The sequence below is a fragment of the Gasterosteus aculeatus genome, chromosome 17 (assembly GCF_964276395.1).
Source record: "Gasterosteus aculeatus chromosome 17, fGasAcu3.hap1.1, whole genome shotgun sequence".
Taxonomy (NCBI): Eukaryota; Metazoa; Chordata; class Actinopteri; order Perciformes; family Gasterosteidae; genus Gasterosteus; species Gasterosteus aculeatus.
The window spans coordinates 2,598,376-2,616,430 of NC_135705.1; the positions used below are offsets into that span (position 1 = coordinate 2,598,376).

General features: G+C 45.4%; 3 protein-coding genes across 5 annotated transcripts; all 3 read right to left on the bottom strand.

Annotated features, from left to right (window-relative positions):
• Window positions 1-1,734: 1,734 nt before the first annotated feature.
• Window positions 1,735-7,073, bottom strand: LOC120834768 (protein SSUH2 homolog). Of its 2 annotated transcripts, none has more exons than XM_040203019.2 (12): window positions 6,920-7,073; window positions 5,782-5,856; window positions 5,626-5,701; window positions 5,405-5,534; window positions 5,050-5,110; window positions 4,395-4,516; window positions 3,703-3,765; window positions 3,499-3,578; window positions 3,309-3,401; window positions 2,740-2,842; window positions 2,520-2,627; window positions 1,735-1,981 (listed from the first exon to the last, which is right to left on the bottom strand). In XM_040203019.2, the coding sequence occupies exons 1-12, from the start codon at window positions 6,930-6,932 to the stop codon at window positions 1,841-1,843; spliced, it is 1,065 nt and encodes a 354-aa protein (XP_040058953.1). In that variant the 5' UTR covers window positions 6,933-7,073; the 3' UTR covers window positions 1,735-1,840. The 2 variants fall into 2 exon arrangements, with proteins under 2 accessions (XP_040058953.1, XP_040058952.1); XM_040203018.2 differs by having other exon boundaries at window positions 5,782-5,859.
• A 3,634-nt stretch (window positions 7,074-10,707) lies between these two features.
• rem1 (RAS (RAD and GEM)-like GTP-binding 1) lies at window positions 10,708-15,169 on the bottom strand. 2 transcript variants are annotated; one of them, XM_040204992.2, is made up of 5 exons: window positions 14,941-15,169; window positions 13,114-13,499; window positions 12,380-12,462; window positions 11,812-12,028; window positions 10,708-11,707 (listed from the first exon to the last, which is right to left on the bottom strand). In XM_040204992.2, the coding sequence occupies exons 2-5, from the start codon at window positions 13,463-13,465 to the stop codon at window positions 11,430-11,432; spliced, it is 930 nt and encodes a 309-aa protein (XP_040060926.1). In that variant the 5' UTR covers window positions 13,466-13,499; window positions 14,941-15,169; the 3' UTR covers window positions 10,708-11,429. The 2 variants fall into 2 exon arrangements, with proteins under 2 accessions (XP_040060926.1, XP_040060927.1); XM_040204993.2 differs by having other exon boundaries at window positions 13,114-13,494; window positions 14,941-15,064.
• A 1,188-nt stretch (window positions 15,170-16,357) lies between these two features.
• Window positions 16,358-17,872, bottom strand: LOC144388991 (uncharacterized). The gene is made up of 4 exons (XM_078092788.1): window positions 17,538-17,872; window positions 17,117-17,334; window positions 16,552-16,608; window positions 16,358-16,475 (listed from the first exon to the last, which is right to left on the bottom strand). Exons 1-4 carry the CDS (start codon window positions 17,636-17,638, stop codon window positions 16,375-16,377), a joined length of 477 nt encoding a protein of 158 aa, XP_077948914.1. The 5' UTR covers window positions 17,639-17,872; the 3' UTR covers window positions 16,358-16,374.
• Between the last annotated feature and the right edge of the window lie 183 nt (window positions 17,873-18,055).

The following is an 18,055-nucleotide window of genomic DNA, read 5'->3' on the forward strand; positions in this document are numbered from 1 at the left end:
AGCACAATATATTAAATTCCAGCAGTTCATAAATCAATAAAGATGAATTTGATCTGTTACAAAAGGGGGGGAAAAATCAATGCCTCCAGGTGTGTTGACTCAGCAGAGATAGCATTAAATGAGAAAAGTTGATCTGAAGGAGAATAAATATTTGAAAGCAATATAGAATGCATTGTTTCCCATTAGCTTGTCATCAGCCGCCGGACACCTGAATTTATTGTTCTCAGGCACCGGCCATCTGTCCGATCAATCCAAAAAACAAACATTAATAAAAGGGCCACTGACACGGACGCTTTGTGTTTACACAGCCAACAGACTTCATCGTCGATTCTACATTCCGGTTTTCCTGTTATTTCTTGAGGCTAAATTAGCTAATTTGAAACGCTGTCTCTCACTCTCGTTCATTTTTACAGTCATAAAAGTAAAACAAGACTCCTGTAAAAGGGAACATAAGCACATTATTGCTATTGTGCAGAAGGACAGAAGCTAAAAAGCACGAAACACAACAATGGCAGGAAACAAACGGACATTTCAGAGTGGATCTGAGGGTCAAGAAGGCGTCTACTTCTTCTTTCAGACTGTTGAAATATCTGCTTCCTCCTCGAGTCTCCAAAAGCAACTTTTTTTTCCAGCTTGGAAAACACCAAATGAATTGTGTTTTTAAACTAAAGGATAAATAAAGTTTTGTTTAGTCTTGAATATTTGAATTGTAATAACACAAGGCACAAATACCAATGCAATTCGTTATATGTATTGTGTAAAAGACCTCGACGTTGGAATTCATTTTGGTTTAACAGCTGACGTCAAGGTGAGAAGCATTGCCTGCTGAGGTATTTGCAATGTTTAATGGCATGTTTAACTGCTACGTCGCTGTTCTGAAACATTTAATTATCAAACAAAAGTTATTTAGTTTATTAATCAGAGTATAAAGTTCCCCGGCCGAAAATGCATTTCAGCGTTCTAGGTGAGGCACCAAGTGTCAGAGGTCAAAGAGGCTTTATGGACTTCATGCAGGAATGGAAACAGGAGCTTCTTAGCACAGCTTAACATGTAATCGATATGTTATGATATTTATTTTCAAAAAACAAAAAGGCACAATATATTTAGGACTACCATTTACAAGTATGTCAAGTATATGAAGTATGTTTCACAATTGAATTCAACAAAAATCAGGTAGATTTGTGTGATATGTTTTTATACTAAAAATCATTATCTGCCCGTCTAAAGGTCAAATGTTTTCTAAATTGTAAAAATTGCAGGTACAAAAAAAGGTTGGTTTCCATAAACTGAAACTGTATGATTCCTTTGTTAGGTTAGGAGTAGGGCTAACTATCTCGATCCCAAACCAACGCAAAATCTTGAGTTTGCAAACGGACATTGCGACTGAATGTGAGACGTTAGCTTACTAACGTAATACGTTAGCTTACTAGCGTAAGACGTTAGCTCACTAGCTACAGTAGCAGTAGTACAGCCTCTCAACTCAAATATTCAGTAAACACAGGTGAATAAAAACAGTTTTGACACTTACAAATAAAGATTAGAGGTTTGTTTCCTGTCGGTTATTGGTGAAACCTCAAATTTCTGCTCGTTAAAAAATTAGTATCTATCTTAAAAACACAGGTAGAAAAAGGCAGATGGAAACCAGTTGAACCCAATTATGTTGTTCAATTTTTTCCCTACACACAAGAAATTAAATGCCAGTGTGTGGAATAAACTCCCCGTCTAATTCAAGGATTTTTGTGAGTATGCCTTTATTTAGTTCCATATATAAGAGGGTTGATTAAAAGTTAACATGGAGGGAATATCATGAAAAAGAAGAACAGTGGGTTTGTGTGTGTCTCTACAGGATGACACAGCAGCAGGTAGCTGGGTAATTGTCGGCGCTGACTTTGTGCTCGTTGCCGTAGACAAAGTAGAGGTGAGAGTCGCCCTTCCACTTGTAGTTCACTTTAGTGATTGGGATCAACTCCACAGTCTGCCTCTGTGAGAGAAATGTTAAAAGGAATCGTTTCAACATGTATTTGGGATACACGCTTACAGTTTTTCTCAATTTCTAACATACAAAAAAGCTAAAATTCGACCTTAGACCTTCTTTACAGTCTGATGTCAATTACACATCACCTTGTTGTCAAAACACTAGCAATAAATCATCAACCTACAACACACACATTTCTAAATTTTCAGGTCTTTCGCGCAATTTGCAATTTTTACAATTGGCGTCTATTTTGGGGTTTTCAATTTGCACTTCAGTGAGCCGTAAATGCTCGGTACACGGGTTCCATTATGAGAAAGCTGTTGTTGTTTTGAGAAACCTGTGTTAACAATTGTGAAAAAATGCATTCTCTTCCGGGATGTGGTTAGCCTAGCTTAGCATAAAGAGTGGAGGCAGGGGGAAACAGCTAGCCTAGCTCACCCAAAAAGAACATTTCATTGGCTCTCACTTGACATATTACAACCGCTTTACGTGCTTAAAGCTGGTTTCATACAAAATCCCTCAGTCATGCTGCTGCGTGACTCACCTGCTGCAGGATCCTGGCGGTCTGGGCGTATTTGGTTTGGTGATCTTTGATCAGACGCTCAGAGGCCTCGGCGATGGACGGGTCTGGGAACCCGATCAGCGGGTAGAGCTGAAAGGGGACAGACGTGAAAGCATCAAGTCAAAAGTACTGAAAATGAAAGCAATAGCATAATGAACGGCAGAGAGCCCTGTATCATACTGTAAGGGAGGTTTGCGTGTACCAGGTTATGGTTGTTCTTGATCAGCTCCTTCCCGCTCACTTTTTTAAGATCGACCATCAGACCAGAGTTCTGCTGCACTACGTGGTCGTCCACATTGTTAGTCCTAAAAGAAAGATACACCCACACGTTAAGGCACAGTTATTTAACTGGACTGGACAGAACGATTCAGTAAGCGTTGCTTTCAATGGGTCTGTGACCAGTTGTTGAACACCCTCAAGGATCATCGTCAATAACTCCTGAGATCTCCTTAGAACCGTGGAAACTGATTGAACCTCTTCTAAAAAACACTTTTACATATTTGAAGAGCTCCATATCCGGAGCTCCGTATTGGTCCTCCTTTTTGGGCTGGGACTAAAGAGCCGCGCCAATCTCCAGAAACTCTTCAACGCACTCGAGGACCTGTGACTCCAGGCAACCCCACACATCTTCACGGACCTCGTGAACGACAAATTAGGCTTTGAACTTCTTTTAAAAAAGGCCTCCACGAGGTCTGCTGACTTTCTCTTCCGGCGCTCCAGGAACCTGGTCATGGGTCCTTGTGAAAGCCGCGGTATCTGCAGCGTGCTCACCACTCCACTTTGAGATTGATGTACGTCAGCAGCCGTTTTCGTCCTTTACAGGTTTCACAGTCCTTCCTTCCCCGAGCATCACACGTGGAGCACCTACACAAAAGACACACACACACACAATACAGGCTATTGTAACATAATTCAATTATTCAAAATAAACTTTTGGGAGTTTTACGTTTGCCTTCAGGACCTTCTTTTGCCGCTGGCATTACATGTAGTGCAGCGCTCATTGTTGTACTCCCCTGAGCCGTGGCACACGTGGCATTCTTTCTAAAAAGACACAAACGCGTGAATTGTCTTGACATTGTTAATCCACAATAAATGATCTCCAACTAATTGTATATTTATTCTGCCGTTTAAATTACGGATTGATCAATTGACTGATGCGTCTTACGTGTTTTTCTCCGTTGCAGTCGTTACACTCAGTCGTCCCCGTGCCGTGGCAGCTTCCGCAATCCTGAACACACACACAGTTAAAAATAACTTGTGTCCCACATGCTTCAGTTGCTGCTCCCATGTTGCAGCACACGCATCGGCTATAAACGCTACAGAACCAGCGGTAGCAAATAGTCCCTGTTGCCCTATTCAGGCAACGTTTCTGCAAGCATTACAGATACCACAATGTATTCTCTATGTATTTCTAATTGGGTAACTTTATTTGGCGTTTGTGACATGCCGACACACCCCGTTGATTTTGTATAGATTTCAATTTAAGTAACCTATAACGTTATGGAAGGCAGGAGGACAACTGTTGTCAGCAGGTCCTAGGTTTATAGGTTTATAGTTTACAGTCTGAGTTAAAGCTGAGGTAGAAAAATGTCTTTGCAATTAACTTTTCAGCCCTTTGTGTTTCATTCAGTCCGAATCAGATAACGAGGCTTTGGTGCCTCCTCCTGATTCTGTTCCTCAGATAATAAAACTTAACCCGCGACGTCACAGATTATCTAGGAGAAAAGATTTTTAGGGTAAAAGACCACGCCGACGGTCATGAAAAAAATAGAGACTTCAAACTCAAATTAGAAGGTGCAAATCCCTGAATTTAACCGTGGCAACGAGGCGTTCCTTTGGCAGACAGCTTCTCCTCACCTTGACGGAGGAGGTGAAGGGCACGCGGACCTCCTCTTTGTGATTGGTGAAGAGGCTGGGAGGGTTGACCTGCACCTCCCAGGGCCGGGGAGCCGGCTGGGTATAGAAGTCAGCCACCTCACCTGTCAGTCAAACAAAAGGGCCACAGAACACCTGCTAGCTCAGGACACCTGTGATATGTGACAGAACACCGCTAAGCTAAGAGGTGGTGCACATTACAGGAGGTGGGTGCAGGTAAATAGTAGTAGTAGAAATGTAGTGGTTTGATCCACAGTGGGGACAAAAAGGGAGGGCATCTCACTCTGTTTCTTGGAAATTCCCATTATAACAGAAATGAAATAATCAATCACTGGAGGAGGGCTGATTTAATGTGATTGAGCGCCGTGTTTAAGGGCACTCTGGTTAATGAAGGGAACCTTTTTTTATCACAAGAAACAATCCATTGGCCGTTTAAAGGCTCAGGCACTGGTTTAAGGGTTAAAGACCCCATGAAACCGGCCGTTTGACCTCCTGCGGTGGCCTCATTATGCAAAGTGTACCAATAAAGGCCCCACAAATTGTTCATCGACACACATTAATTAAGTAACATGGAGGCAGCAGTGGAGCCTTCGTGCTCAGATTTTGGTGCAGTTTGCACAAATGTCTGTCTGTTTACCTTCGTGAGGCTTTTCGGCCGGCTCAGTTTTCCTGGTCTCTGTGAACGTCTCCAGGCGATACTACGGAGCAGAGAACACACTTAACATTCCGTTCAGACAACGGTGGAATAAATAAGAAAGAGTGACAGCAACGATGCTATAAAAAACGTACATTAGCAATATCACAGCCGTGGTTGTTATAAAATCGAAGGATTTAAAATATGAGCAACGAATTTGCGAAATAGATATTTCAATACCGTGTAACCTCCACTGACGGACGGTGACTCAACAGGCATTTAGTGAAATAACTTAACGTGACTAACGCGCCGCTAAGCGACTGGCTGGCGGCGGCATGCGGAGCGAACATGACGTCACCCTGTAGGTGTTGAACGGCTCCATGCTGGTGATCACGCCGTCTTCCGCAGGGCTTTCACCGTAGCAGCAATGGGACGACGCGAAGCTCTTGAACGCCTCGCGGGCCATGTCCTCCGACAGAGTGGGGATTCTGCAACGCAGGTTCAATCGGTTTAATTAGCATATTCTGTCATCTGTCATCTGCCGTCAGGCGGTTGGCGGACGGTGACGTCAGCTCTTACGTCCATTGGTCGGGGTTGGGGCCGTTTTGGGGCGGGGCCAGAGGCTCCAAGGGCATCGGAGGAGGCATGAAACCGCCTGCGACAACAGAAAAAAAAAACGTTAAGTGGTTCCAACAATTATGAATTTCCGGTGTAGAGTGTTGGATTGCCGCTCACCTCCTCCCGCCATGCCTTCATAGCCGGGCATGTTGCCAAACGGGTTGGCTGCAGGGCCGGTGAGAGGAGGGTACACTGCTGGAAGAAAGGCCCATGATTAGTGAGGACGCCAGTGAAGGGGGAGGGGGGGCAAGAGGGTGCACAGGTTGACAAATAGTCAACATATTGGGAAATGTGCTCTGATACCGCCCTAGTTTCTGTACGTTGAATATTGAACGGGAGCTAAAAGGCGAGCACAAAGACTGGAAAGGGGGCAGCAATGAAGGGGATAAAGGCGTAGGAAAGGGAAGAAGGAGCTAGGAGGAGGAGACGGAAAGTACTGAATGGGAGAAGAGAAGCGGGAGGCAGAGAAGGAGAGAAAAGGAAAGACGTTGGAGTAAAGGGAGCTAACCTCGACTCGAATGAGAAGGACGGACAGTTTTACTATCATCCGGACCGAATTCTAATTAATTAAGTAATTCTCAGTGGACGGAGGCCTATTTTATAGCATTTAGAACCCTAGCATTCTCACTCTTAAATAAAACTCTGATTTATTGAATGGAGCCAAACCAATTAACCTGTAAACCTAAAACATTTAATAATCACAAACCCATTGATAATAACCCGTACTGACTGAAATTGAATGAAAGGATTTCGCTGACCTGAATGATGCATTTATTTTAATGTAAAGTAGTTAAGTTAAGTTAATAAAGCGGTGTGTCTTTATGATTACATTTCTAATATTTGTAGAAAATGACGAAGTGAAACCCGAGTTTAGAGATCATGTGCTGCCCCACTTCTAAAGAAAAACATGACGCAATCACACACAGAAGCCTGGAATTTCAAAGGAAAAAAGGCAGCGCGCGCGTACCCCCATCGCCCCCCATTCCTCTGCACTCCCCCGGTCCCTCCCCCTATCACCCCCCGGCCCCCCCATCGCCCCCCGGTCCCCCCGTCGGCCTGCAAATTTAAATTCACTCCTCCCGTATTAAAACCGGTCCCAAGTCCCATTCGTTTGTTTTAATTTTGAATTTGTTTTACACTTTGCAGGACGCGGGCGCGCGCACGCTTGAGTCCCGCAGCAGCCGCGAGGTGTTGTGTTCCGTTCGGTGACCCGCGTTGTGTTGTTTAAGGTTCTGCCGCGTGTGTCCGATCGTACCTGCGCTGCTCATCCTGCTGCCGCTCGTCGGGGGCCTGTGGCGGTTAATCCAGACGCGTTCTCTCGCTCTCGCTCATCAACGCCTCACTGGCTTCATAGACTTCTTCAAGAAAACGTCCAGGCAGCGACAACAACGCACAACATCCGGGGGATCCTTTTCAAAATAATGGTCCAATTTACCGCAAGCTGTGTAGCACAGATTCCACCAACCCGAAGCCTTTTTGTTCCCAATATGCTCATTATATTTTGTGTAATTAAAAACAGACGTACACCCCACCATGTATGTTCAGAGGTAAACTATTTAAATGCAGCGTATCAGTTAGAGATCAACATTACATGACAGAAAGGCGCTTCAGTATTACAAATTAATGCATATAACTATAATAACAACATTGTAAGTTTATGGCACCTGTAATTTATTTAGACAGTATAAAACGAGAGCCCACCTAACGTACAACTATTAAAAAATGTTAAACTCTGATAAAAACAGATTCAATAGATTCAACAATAAAACCCAACCAATATGTACAGATAAAAAATGCACAGGGAAACAAAATAGCAATAAAAACATTTTAATTTGAATTGACCTCACTTCCAGAGGATTATTATTAACTTGGCTTAAAAACATTAATAGCAAACATTTAGGAAAGACGAAGCAGTTTTAAAACTAAAATTTGTACAAAAAAGCAATACGTGTTATCTCTGAACCTATTGTCTCGGACACACAGTGCACAGTGGACCACCCTCTGTAAAAGACAAAAGGCTACCCAGTTAATATTTGAAATGATGGCATGCTTTTATTTTGAAAGCTACGGATGTCACACTCTGGGATTTTCTCCCAGGTAGCTTGATACCTTTGATCGGCTTGAACGTCGACCACGCCCCAATCTATGGAGTGGATTACAGGGCCTACAGGATGGACAAAATAACCAGAACACCTGCAAACCTAACATTCCTGAAATTTACTCAACTTTTCTTTTCTCTATTTGTTGAAGCGTTGATCAGTTTCAACACGCCGTGTGACAAAAGGTCAGGCTGCTTCTTCAGCATCAGGGCCAAAGCTCAAACCTCAGCTGCTCTCCCTGTTCAAACATGTCTGCGTCCCCTGGAGGCATCTTTCTCAGTTAAAATGGGACCCCCCCCCACCCCCCCAACCCTCCACCCACTAATCCCCTTTGCCCTACAACTGAACACATACCAAGCTACAAAATGCTACACAAAGCAACGAAGGTCTTCAGGTATTCAAGGTTGACCTGCCTCACAGATCTAATCAGGTGATTGATCTATCGATCACTTTATCTCCGTGTACCAATATCAACCTTTTTCAAGGCGTGGGTGTCGGTCAGGTTTTTTCCGGGTTGCGTGTCAGATTACCTGAAGGTGCCAACTCACGCTATTGCTTTGTTCCATTTTCCCATGAACACAACAAAGGAAGTTATTGTCTGCTCAGTAAATCACTGCATCTTGTTTCACACCTTTCCAGGCAGGTATTTGTGCATGTATGTGTGTGCGTGTGAGATGAATTGCGAAAATGAGAATAAAAAGAAGGCAGCAGGGAATTGAAAAATGTTAGATTCTCATTTGAGATAAAAAATATACTTACAATCCCTCAAGGAAACTTTATCTCCTTTGATATTTAGTCTCCATCCAGCAGGGGGAGCCATAGTCTCTCTCTCACACACACACACACACACACTCAGACCGCGAGGCCTCAACGTACGTTCCTCTTCATCCCTGCAGCCTCAGAGTGTGCAAGTGTGCGAGGGCAGAGGCCGAGCTGCAGTCCTGAGGAGTTTACGCTGAACCACAGGTCGGCGGAGAGGAAACTGTGCAGCTCAAGTGAACGCTGAGGGGCGCTGGAGGATCTGGGTCCTCTGCTCACTGTCAAACGCACCTCAAAGGGTTCTCAAATGTTTGGAGTAATGTTCAGTTTCGGAGTGTTTCTCTCAGTCAGTCGGGGGCTTTTGGGTTTCCTTACAGCAACGATCAGATGTTCCCAATGTTTTTAATGTGACTATGAGAGTTTGCATCCTCACAGGTCACTTTAACACCCGTGTTGTTTTGGTTCAAATCGATCTTTGGTCCAACACAATTTAGTAAGCTTAACTAAGTGCTCTTGACCTGCTGTGAGAGTCTCTATTGCATTAAATAACACACGAGACAACATCCAACACCAGCAATTACAGCAAATATTCTATTGGCCAATTGTTGAATCATTCCTTGTTTTGGTAATAATCTCTTCCTCATTTTACTGTCACTCGTGAACAGTCATCATTAGCGTTGGTGACACATGTGCTCTTCCTGCCAAGTCAAACGTCTTCTGTGGAAAAGGCTCATGTGAATGAAACCTGTCTGAACAGATGTGTATTAGATGCTCAACTGCTGACCTCCTGTTCACACCAGATCAATGGAACTTTCCATATTTTCTGCTGTCGTTTTGTTACAGATTCAAAGCAGTTTATCAACAGCTGAAACAACTCACATGAGGAATTGTGAAAAACATATTTACAAAACCTTTACGTCGCAGAGAGGAGGATTTTCTTATGTTTCTGTTCTCCAAAGTTTCAGGAGGGAGTTGAACTCACAGCTCTGAGCCTCTGTTCCTCCTCCGCTCAGAGGATGTTTACACATCACTCTGTCTGTGTGTGTGTGTGTGTGTGTGTGTGTGTGTGAGTGTGTGTCTGTGTGTGTGTGTGTGTGTGTGTGTGTCTGTGTGTGTAAGTGTGAGTGTGTCGTCCGGGTCGAACAGAGTCATGCATTTTTTCCATTACCCTCATCAAATCAATGTTAAACACCCCTCCTCCATCTACTGTCCCTGTGTGTGTGTGTGTGTGTGTGTGTGTGTGTGTGTGTGTGTGTGTGTGTGTGTGCGTGTTTTTCTGTGTCACCAACACGCCCGACTACTGAGCAGATAGTGGATATGTGATCAGTGAAAACTGGGTCAACCAGTCTGACAGATAAACTGACTTTGAATCAGTTTGTTGTTATTTCCCGGCAGGTCAGACTCTGATCACAAAATAGAGGCCGAGCGAAATGACTTTCGCCTCCTGACGTTTCACAAACAAATATCACGAAATTTGAAACAAGAATTCACGTGAGAATAAAATAAATTAGTCCAGTATTTTGGTTTATGACTTAATAAGTGCAAAAACGTCCCATCAGCTTCAACTGTTCCTTATGTTTACATTCAATGAGCATTTATTAGCAAACTAATAAACTAAATAAGCTTTAAAAAGCTTAAAAATTCACAAGTGGGTCTATTGAACAAAACATCACAGTCACAAAAGGAAACTTGTAATGCAGAAAAGACTTATTTAAGAATTTAGGACTCATTCCTTCAGCGCACGACACCATGGCGACGGCGCGGTGATGCCGCCTGTTCTTCAAACGGGGACCTCGCGTCACCGTGGCAACAGTAAACATTCTGCAACGGTTCATCTGATGGTTGCACGCGGCTTCTTCTTCGTAGTTAAGAACACATTTTGTGACCCAGATTGCTTAAATCCACACAACGTTCACACTCTGAAAGTGTGAACTGCATCGGTGCGTCCGGTGGGTCGCTGCAAATTCTGACCACTAGAGTTTGGTTCGTGGCATCTTGCAGCATGTCATCTACTATGAATTACTTCACCGGCACCAGAGGCCCCGCGTGGGGTAAACAGCACGTCGTCTGTGTAAGCTAGATAAAAACATTTTGTGTTTCTCACATCAAACACAATTCAACACCAAATTCTTTTTTCTGATTTGCAAGTTATTTGCATGCAAAAAATAGAAAAAGAATCACGGTTTAGACTCGGCGGTGCAATGACTTTATTAGCGGTGTTTCATGCACGTAGTATCTGCAAGTAAACACTGTTTACTCACTGTTTTTGACTTTTGTACAAAGGCAATAAAGTAGTCCATAAAATATGAAATATGAGTTAACACTCAATAACAACCCCCCTCGGCATTGTGGTAGTTGATCTTATTTAGGGCAAAAAAACTAACATCCATGGATCTGGTGCAACAAGTGCCTTGATCTGATTGGACAATCACTTTTGGGGGGAGGGGCTTAATGAGTGGTCCATTGTAAATAATAATAATAAACTAGAAGGATGTTTCATCAACACCTAAAAAGATGATAACAGAAAACAGAAGGAACCTCAGTGGACACAGAGAACTACAGGACACCCACTGCTCTCTGTCACACACACACAGACACACACACACAAAACGCACAACGCCGTCCAACCTTCAACCCTCACAGCTCACAGTCCCGTCCTGCAAGTCACCCAAAGGAAACGCTCAGAACAAACAGGAAACGAGAGTTCCACGCAGCAAACCTCCGGCACCGTCTGCTGACTCGTCCGATGCCGACCAGCGTTGCCGTCGACTCGCTGAGCGTGAGACCAGACCCGCGCACGCCATCGTCCACGATGTCGCAACCGGCGGGAAGCAGCTCGGCGTTGACAAAAGAACCAGAGCCACGAACCACGAACCCGCTCGGATGCCGGTGGGCGCGCGAGCGTCCTCATAAGACGGCGAGGTCGTGGCAGCTCTTGGAGCGCACCTTGACCGCCATGCGCTGGTTGTTGCGCGCCACCAGTCGGTCCAGGAAGCGCCGGGCCTTCTGGGTGAGGCTCTCTTTGCGCTTGAACGCGGAGCCCCGGCGCCGGGCGGCCTCGGCGTCCCCTCGCCGCAGGCGGATCTGCCGGATCACGCCCTCGAACAGCTCGGTCACGTTGTGCTGCAGAGACGCCGACGTCTCGATGAACTTGCAGTCGAAGACCACCGCACACGCTCGGCCCTCTGGGAAAAAAAAAAACAGACGCGAAGTAGCGAACGTTATCTGTGTTTTGCATTCACGTATGGCCTTGTGACCTTTGAACCCCCCCCGCCGCCCCCACACACACCTTCCACAGCCACTTCTCTGGATCGCACCAGGTCGCTCTTGTTTCCCACGAGGATGATGGGCAGGTCCTCGGCCTGGCGCGTGCGCCGCAGCGTGATGCGGAGCTCGGAGGCGGCGTCGAAGCTGGCGCGGTCGGTGACGGAGTAGACGATGACGTAAGCGCTCCCGACCTTCAGGCAGTCGTGCTGAGAGGAGTCGTCCTCGTCCTCGTCGTCCTCCTGACAGGTGGAAGGATTTCAAGAGGTGATTCTTCTAATAAGTTCGTAGAGGTCAGCAGGAGGTCAAACAGGTTCGCGCATGAACAAAAATCTCAAGTTCCTCCAGATGAATTTCATTTTGTGATTTCAACAAAACCAGCTCATGTTTCTGAGATCACAAAAAAAGAGATGAGATCATTTATTTTTTTCATAATTTATTTAAAGCAAAAAGTGTCTGATTGAAATCTGTGACATCAGGTCCCTTTGCAGAACGCCATGTACCCATAATCCTCTGCTTCACAACTGGCCTCGAATGCTCCACAACTGTACACACGTACGCTGGCACAGACCCACACAGACGCAACTCAATACCAGTTTGTCGTTCTCCCAGGTATCCATGACGACGAGCGTGGATTCCTCTCCGTCCACCGTCAGCGTGCGCTCGTACGATTCCTCTGAAACAGACAAAAAGCACGCTCACATTTACAGATGTTCCTGGCACTCAATCCAGAGGTGACGGGGCCCTGACAACGTCACCTTCGTCTCCAGAGCCTCGGCGGGCGACAGAAACCCAAAACAGCCTGGTCGAAAACGGTGACATCACAGTCAAAAGCTTGAGGCAAACTACGAGGGCGTTAAAAACGTGTAAAACTAAAGCGGAAAGCGAAGCAGGCATTGAGCTCCGTTGACCTGAAACTAACCGCCCCTCCTCCTCGCGCCGCGTCAGACTGTCACCGATCCGGTATTGATCCGATACAGGTTGTCAATCGTGGCCTCGGGCCAACGAACACGTGACACAGGAGATGATGATCAATTATTTCTGTCAAGGTTGTGCTGTTCAGAACAAAGTCAGAGACGGAAGCTGAGAAGCATCACAGGAAACATCAAGCAGGTTTTTTTTGGGGGGGAGGTTGGTGCCTTGCTCAAGGGTACTGGCTACTTAGACTCAACCTCCACCACCATAAAAGAGCATGTTAAACTAAACAAAAGCGTGTTTTTGACCGAATCAGCTTCTTTCTGGTTTGTGGGTTTTCTCTTGTTCGAAGTGAGAACATGAACGCGTCTGAACGCATCAATGAGTCAATCAACAGGAAGCAACATCCCACCTCCCGGTTGTTCATCTTTCTCTGTGATTCCGGCAAAGATTCCCGCGAGGCTGGTCTTTCCCACGCCGTGGTCACCCAGCAACACCACTCTGTAAACGCAGTCCGAGTCGCTCTGCGAGTCGTCGTCCGAGTCCGAGCTCCACTGGGCGCGGTAGTGGAGGGACTTGTCTCCGGGGTGGTAGGACGCCGACTGTCCCAGGGGAAGGTGGCCACGCTTGGCGGCGCCGGCGGGGAGCCGGGGGTTCTGGAGGTCCCGGGTCCAAGATGGGTGCTGGTAGAAGTGGGCGGGAGGAATCGGCGTGCTGCCTCGGCGCCTCAGGGGCTCCTTCGCTCTTTGGGTGTTGAGGGTCATGTTGCTACGGCGATGGCATCAGGGCAGGCCTGACCTGAGGGACGGGACGATTCAGGTTACGGGGAAAGTACCAGGCCGTTTTACGGCTGTATTCTCGCAGCTAACAGTGCTAACCACACTGACCAGGGGCTGTTCTTCTATTCATGGACTACTTTAATGCCTTTGTTTACAACCAAAAACGTGAAACCACGACTGCCATTTGGAAGCATTGAGTTCGGCCATTTTGCTGCCGCCATTTTTTTGTTGTTGTTGTGTCCAATTAAGAGGAATGACCAAATTGGGATTGTAAAGGAATGACGTAGCGACACCGGAATCAGATCTGGTAACCATAGCAACCTGCCAATCACTGTAAGCCCGCCCTAAAGCATACTGTCCATTTATGATGCATTTGACTCTAGACGGACAATAGTTTGCTAAATTGACATCATGTTGTGTTGAAAAAGAGTCACGCCGGCTTCGCTGCGGAGGACGGAAACTACGCTTTAAGCACAGACGGCGACTTTACTCTCTGCTCCGGTAGACGCCGCTCCACCTCATCTTCACAGCGTTGTTTACTGCTACACCATAGCTCAGAATGTTAAATAATGCTCCTTTAAGTGCTAACATAGCTTAGCTTTAGCTTGAACGGGAGTAAGAACAGGGCACCGTTCAAGACAGCGCTTGGATAAACGTTTATTCACGATACACGTGGATAAACGTTTCCAAGGAGGTACAAGTCTTTGCTCAGTGTCGGTTTCATGGAAAATGTTGGAGATTAATGGTAGAAGAGTAGCGGAGGACATTTTTCCAATATTTACATTTGGGAACCCATTTCCTGTGGCGGATTCATGATGACACGGAGCTGAGCTTTATGCTGTACATTCGGTTTTATAATTTTTAACACGTTATCAAATACACGTTACTTCCTCTGTCTCAGAATCAGTTGCAATAACTCCTCAAATGATCAAGAAAATAACTGACTCAATATGATGTTTGATTACAGTAGGTAGAATTACACCGTATGCAGCAAGTAGGAGCTCTCGTATGCACGAGACAGCACAGACAGACAGACAAACCTCCTACAAATAAATAATTCAGGCGCTTAAAGGTGCCAAGCACATCGGTCAGTCCAAGCTGCTGTGTTTGAGGGTCATTTGTGAACCATTTACTGAAACGTCTTATAACGGCAGCTGTTTTTTGTTCTTCAAAAAAAAGAGGTCAGAGGTCAGAGGTGACTCGTGTCATAGAGTGCACGAGAGCTCGTTAGCTAGTTGAAAAGAGTTTATGAACCCCAACACTTACATATTGAACAGAAACTCCTTAGTGAGAAAAGCCCAAGAAATAATAGTTACGTCTAAAATGTTAAACGCTCGAAAAACATGTTGTTGACATTTGTGATATTAACAGAAAACAAATAACACTTAATTTGATTAAAAGTCATCGACGGAAAATAAAACGCAGGATAAAACGGAGAGAAAGAAAGATGTATGACTTACCGTACACCTCGTCCACAGTGAGTCCCTCCTCGGCGAACAACAGAACCGAACCCGTCCTTCGGTCCGTGTAACCGAACCCGGTGCACAGTAACAACAAAAGTTCCACAACAGCGTTAAAAATGCAGGAGTGGAATCAGTGGAGTTATGCAGCGCCCTCCGTGTGAGAGAGAGAGAGAGACAGTGTGTGTGTGTGTGTGTGTGTCAGAGCGACAGCAGAGGAGAAACAGATAACTCAGGAGGGAGTGTGTGCGTGTGCGTGCGTGCGTGTGTGTGTGTGTGCGTGAGGGATTTTGGACACTTCCTGTTTGAACCAAAAGACACAGTTTGTCTTCATGAAGCAGTTCAGTCAAGACGGAACAGTTATGAAAGGTACATGTGTGTGTATGTATGTAAAAAACAAGCATAAAATGATGAAATATTAAGGATGAGCTTCACCAACATACAAACACAGGCGACACAAACTGAATGAATTATATACATTTTTAGTTTATTCACTAACTTCAAAATGATGCAACTAGGGATGTGTCTTTTATTTAGGACAATATATTGAATATTAGAGATATCAACAGCTGGCTGACTAAGACAGAGTTTACCGAAAGTATTAACGAACCAAAGACAGCAGTTTAAATAAGGAGGGACTAGTTTAAGTCGCATCCCTTCACCTGAACGACGCACTTTCAATCCATTGTTTCCACTTGTAATATTCACTGTCAATCAGCTGCTGAGTGTTAAAGTCGGTTCACGTGTGAGCTATCATCCTTCTTCTAGATGACAACATGGATCCTCAAAAACGAATCAGCAGGTGCGTGCACCACTTAAAGATGCAGCATTGGTGGGTTCTGGACGCGTGAAGGTCCCTTCGTTGGTCCCGGTCAGTTCAGTTCGGCCTTGTGAACACATCTGTACCATGTCAGCCTCACACTCCGTCGCTACGGTAACGCGTTAACTTCAACAAACGACCGACGGGCGGGTCAGAACTTTCACTGTCACATCATTTGCATGTTTGTTCAGTCAAATTGTGAAGGTTATATCTCATGTTCTGCATAAGTATCATTGTTCATTTGTCATGCCCCCCCCCCCCCCCCCCTTCAACCCCCCCTCAACCCCCCCGTTTTCTGGCACGAGCCGACATGGAAAATCCGATTATAGAGAAAAACCGAGTTCACTTCCTTTGTGTCCTTTGTGTCGGCGTGAGTCTCCCTCACTGAAACTCAACACATCACAGATGTTTAGATGTTATCCGCCCCCTCAGTTGGAAAGTTGAATGGGAGGAGCCTGCAGCTTAATCCCTCCCACAAACCAATCGCCGACCGCGTGTCGGTCCAATCAGCCGCCGCCTGCTGCACCAGCGGCTCCATCCCTCCCCCTGCAGGCGGACTGACGCATCGCCGCGCATCGGAACGGAAGCCCTTCATCCTGCAGTCACTGCCTTTATTAAAGTTGGGACTCCTGTTGTTTCTCCTCTTCCCTCGACGCACTGCAGGAGGCGCCATCCGAGGGGAGAGCGGCGTGCTCGGGTGCATCCGTCCGAGCAGCTGGAACAAGAGACGTTGATGTAGAAAACATACATTTTTTATACTTGTAATGTTAAAAAAGAAGGGATTTACGTACTGTTTTTATCCCCTGCAGTCATCCATTTCTGCAGTTTTGACGCAAGATTGTTCACAGCTGCAGGAGGGAAACGACAGAATCACTTTAAATGACGCATTGAGAGTTAAAGTCAAGGTTTGGTTAAAGTTTGAAAGCCGTAAAATGTATTCCTACTGCCCAAAATCACACATGTCTGTTAGAATAATAAATCAATGACGAGGAGATTCTGAACCAAGTTTAAGCGCCTTCTTCCTCATCTTCTATCCAATCAAGTGTGAGTGCGTCTCATTGAGCCAATGTCTCCTAAAACACGCTGAGATCGAAACATTTATACAGCACGATTTTCACCTGCTAAGACGGAACAGTTTGTCTTTGATTGTTTTGCAAACGAGGTCCTCTTTAAATGTCTCGTTCAGCTTCTCATTTACGCAAACTTATTTCTGTGCTTTCTGACACACATTTGTTTCTTCTTTTCTCTGGTGCTTTAACTTCAGCGGTTTCTCTTACAGAAATAAATTCAACTTTTCTGATGCGGGAGTAATATTTACGGTCTGCACGAAAGGAGGTTCGGTTCCAAAGCATCTACCTTTCATGGGACCTGAACCTCTTTCTCCTCGTAGATGCTCCCCAGGATCCATTTCACTTTCCACCTGCGGCTCCTCCCCCGTTTGTGGTTCGGATTCCACCTGCAGGATGACTCGATCCAGCACGATGTCCAGCAGCTGGTTGGCGAATTGTGACTTGGTTCTGATGGTCAGGACGCGGGCGGGTTCTCCTGCAGAGATCTGCATCTCTGTGACGTCACTACACAGTTGAAACACAGAGAGACACTTTGTTTGAGTCTCTTGAGCTTCTCTACGCCCAAATATCTTCTCACTTCTGTTCACCGGTTGCAAAACTCCCCCCCCAAAAAAACTAGGCGACAACTGGCAAGCTGCCAAACCGGAGGCTTCAAAACCAAAGTCACGGCGACTATGTCCACTTCTTCTGTGGTCTTTGGTTCTTACCTGTTTCGGCTGTTTCTGAGGACCCAGCAGAGGAGCAGCAACACCATCACAGCCAGCAGGAGAACCACAAGGGAGACGATGAAGAGTTCAGTGGTCATCATCCTTGACGGGCTCTGCTTCAGAACCCAGCACAAGGAGAAAAAAGGTCGATCCACATGGAGGTTTGAAGCTTATTCTTGACCTTGGAACCAGCAGTTGAGAAAACAATCTTCTTGCTGTTCTGTTTGACTGTATCACAGCAGCTTCATCAGAAGAGGGAGTTTTAATCCTTCACTTTCAGAACAGAGAATAAAATTAAATCCAACATTATTACCAAATATATGTTTAACTTACCTGCCTCTTTTTGGGATCCTGCAATTCAAATCAAATCAGTTGCGACGGAATTATTTAGAAGGTTTTAACCGTCTGAAATATTATTGAAAGATAACATTCTGTTTTGTTCAAATCTTTTCTAAACCAATCAGAGTTGCATGTACAGAATATTCTCTCTCAGAGAGGAAACCTTTCTTTTCTTCTTT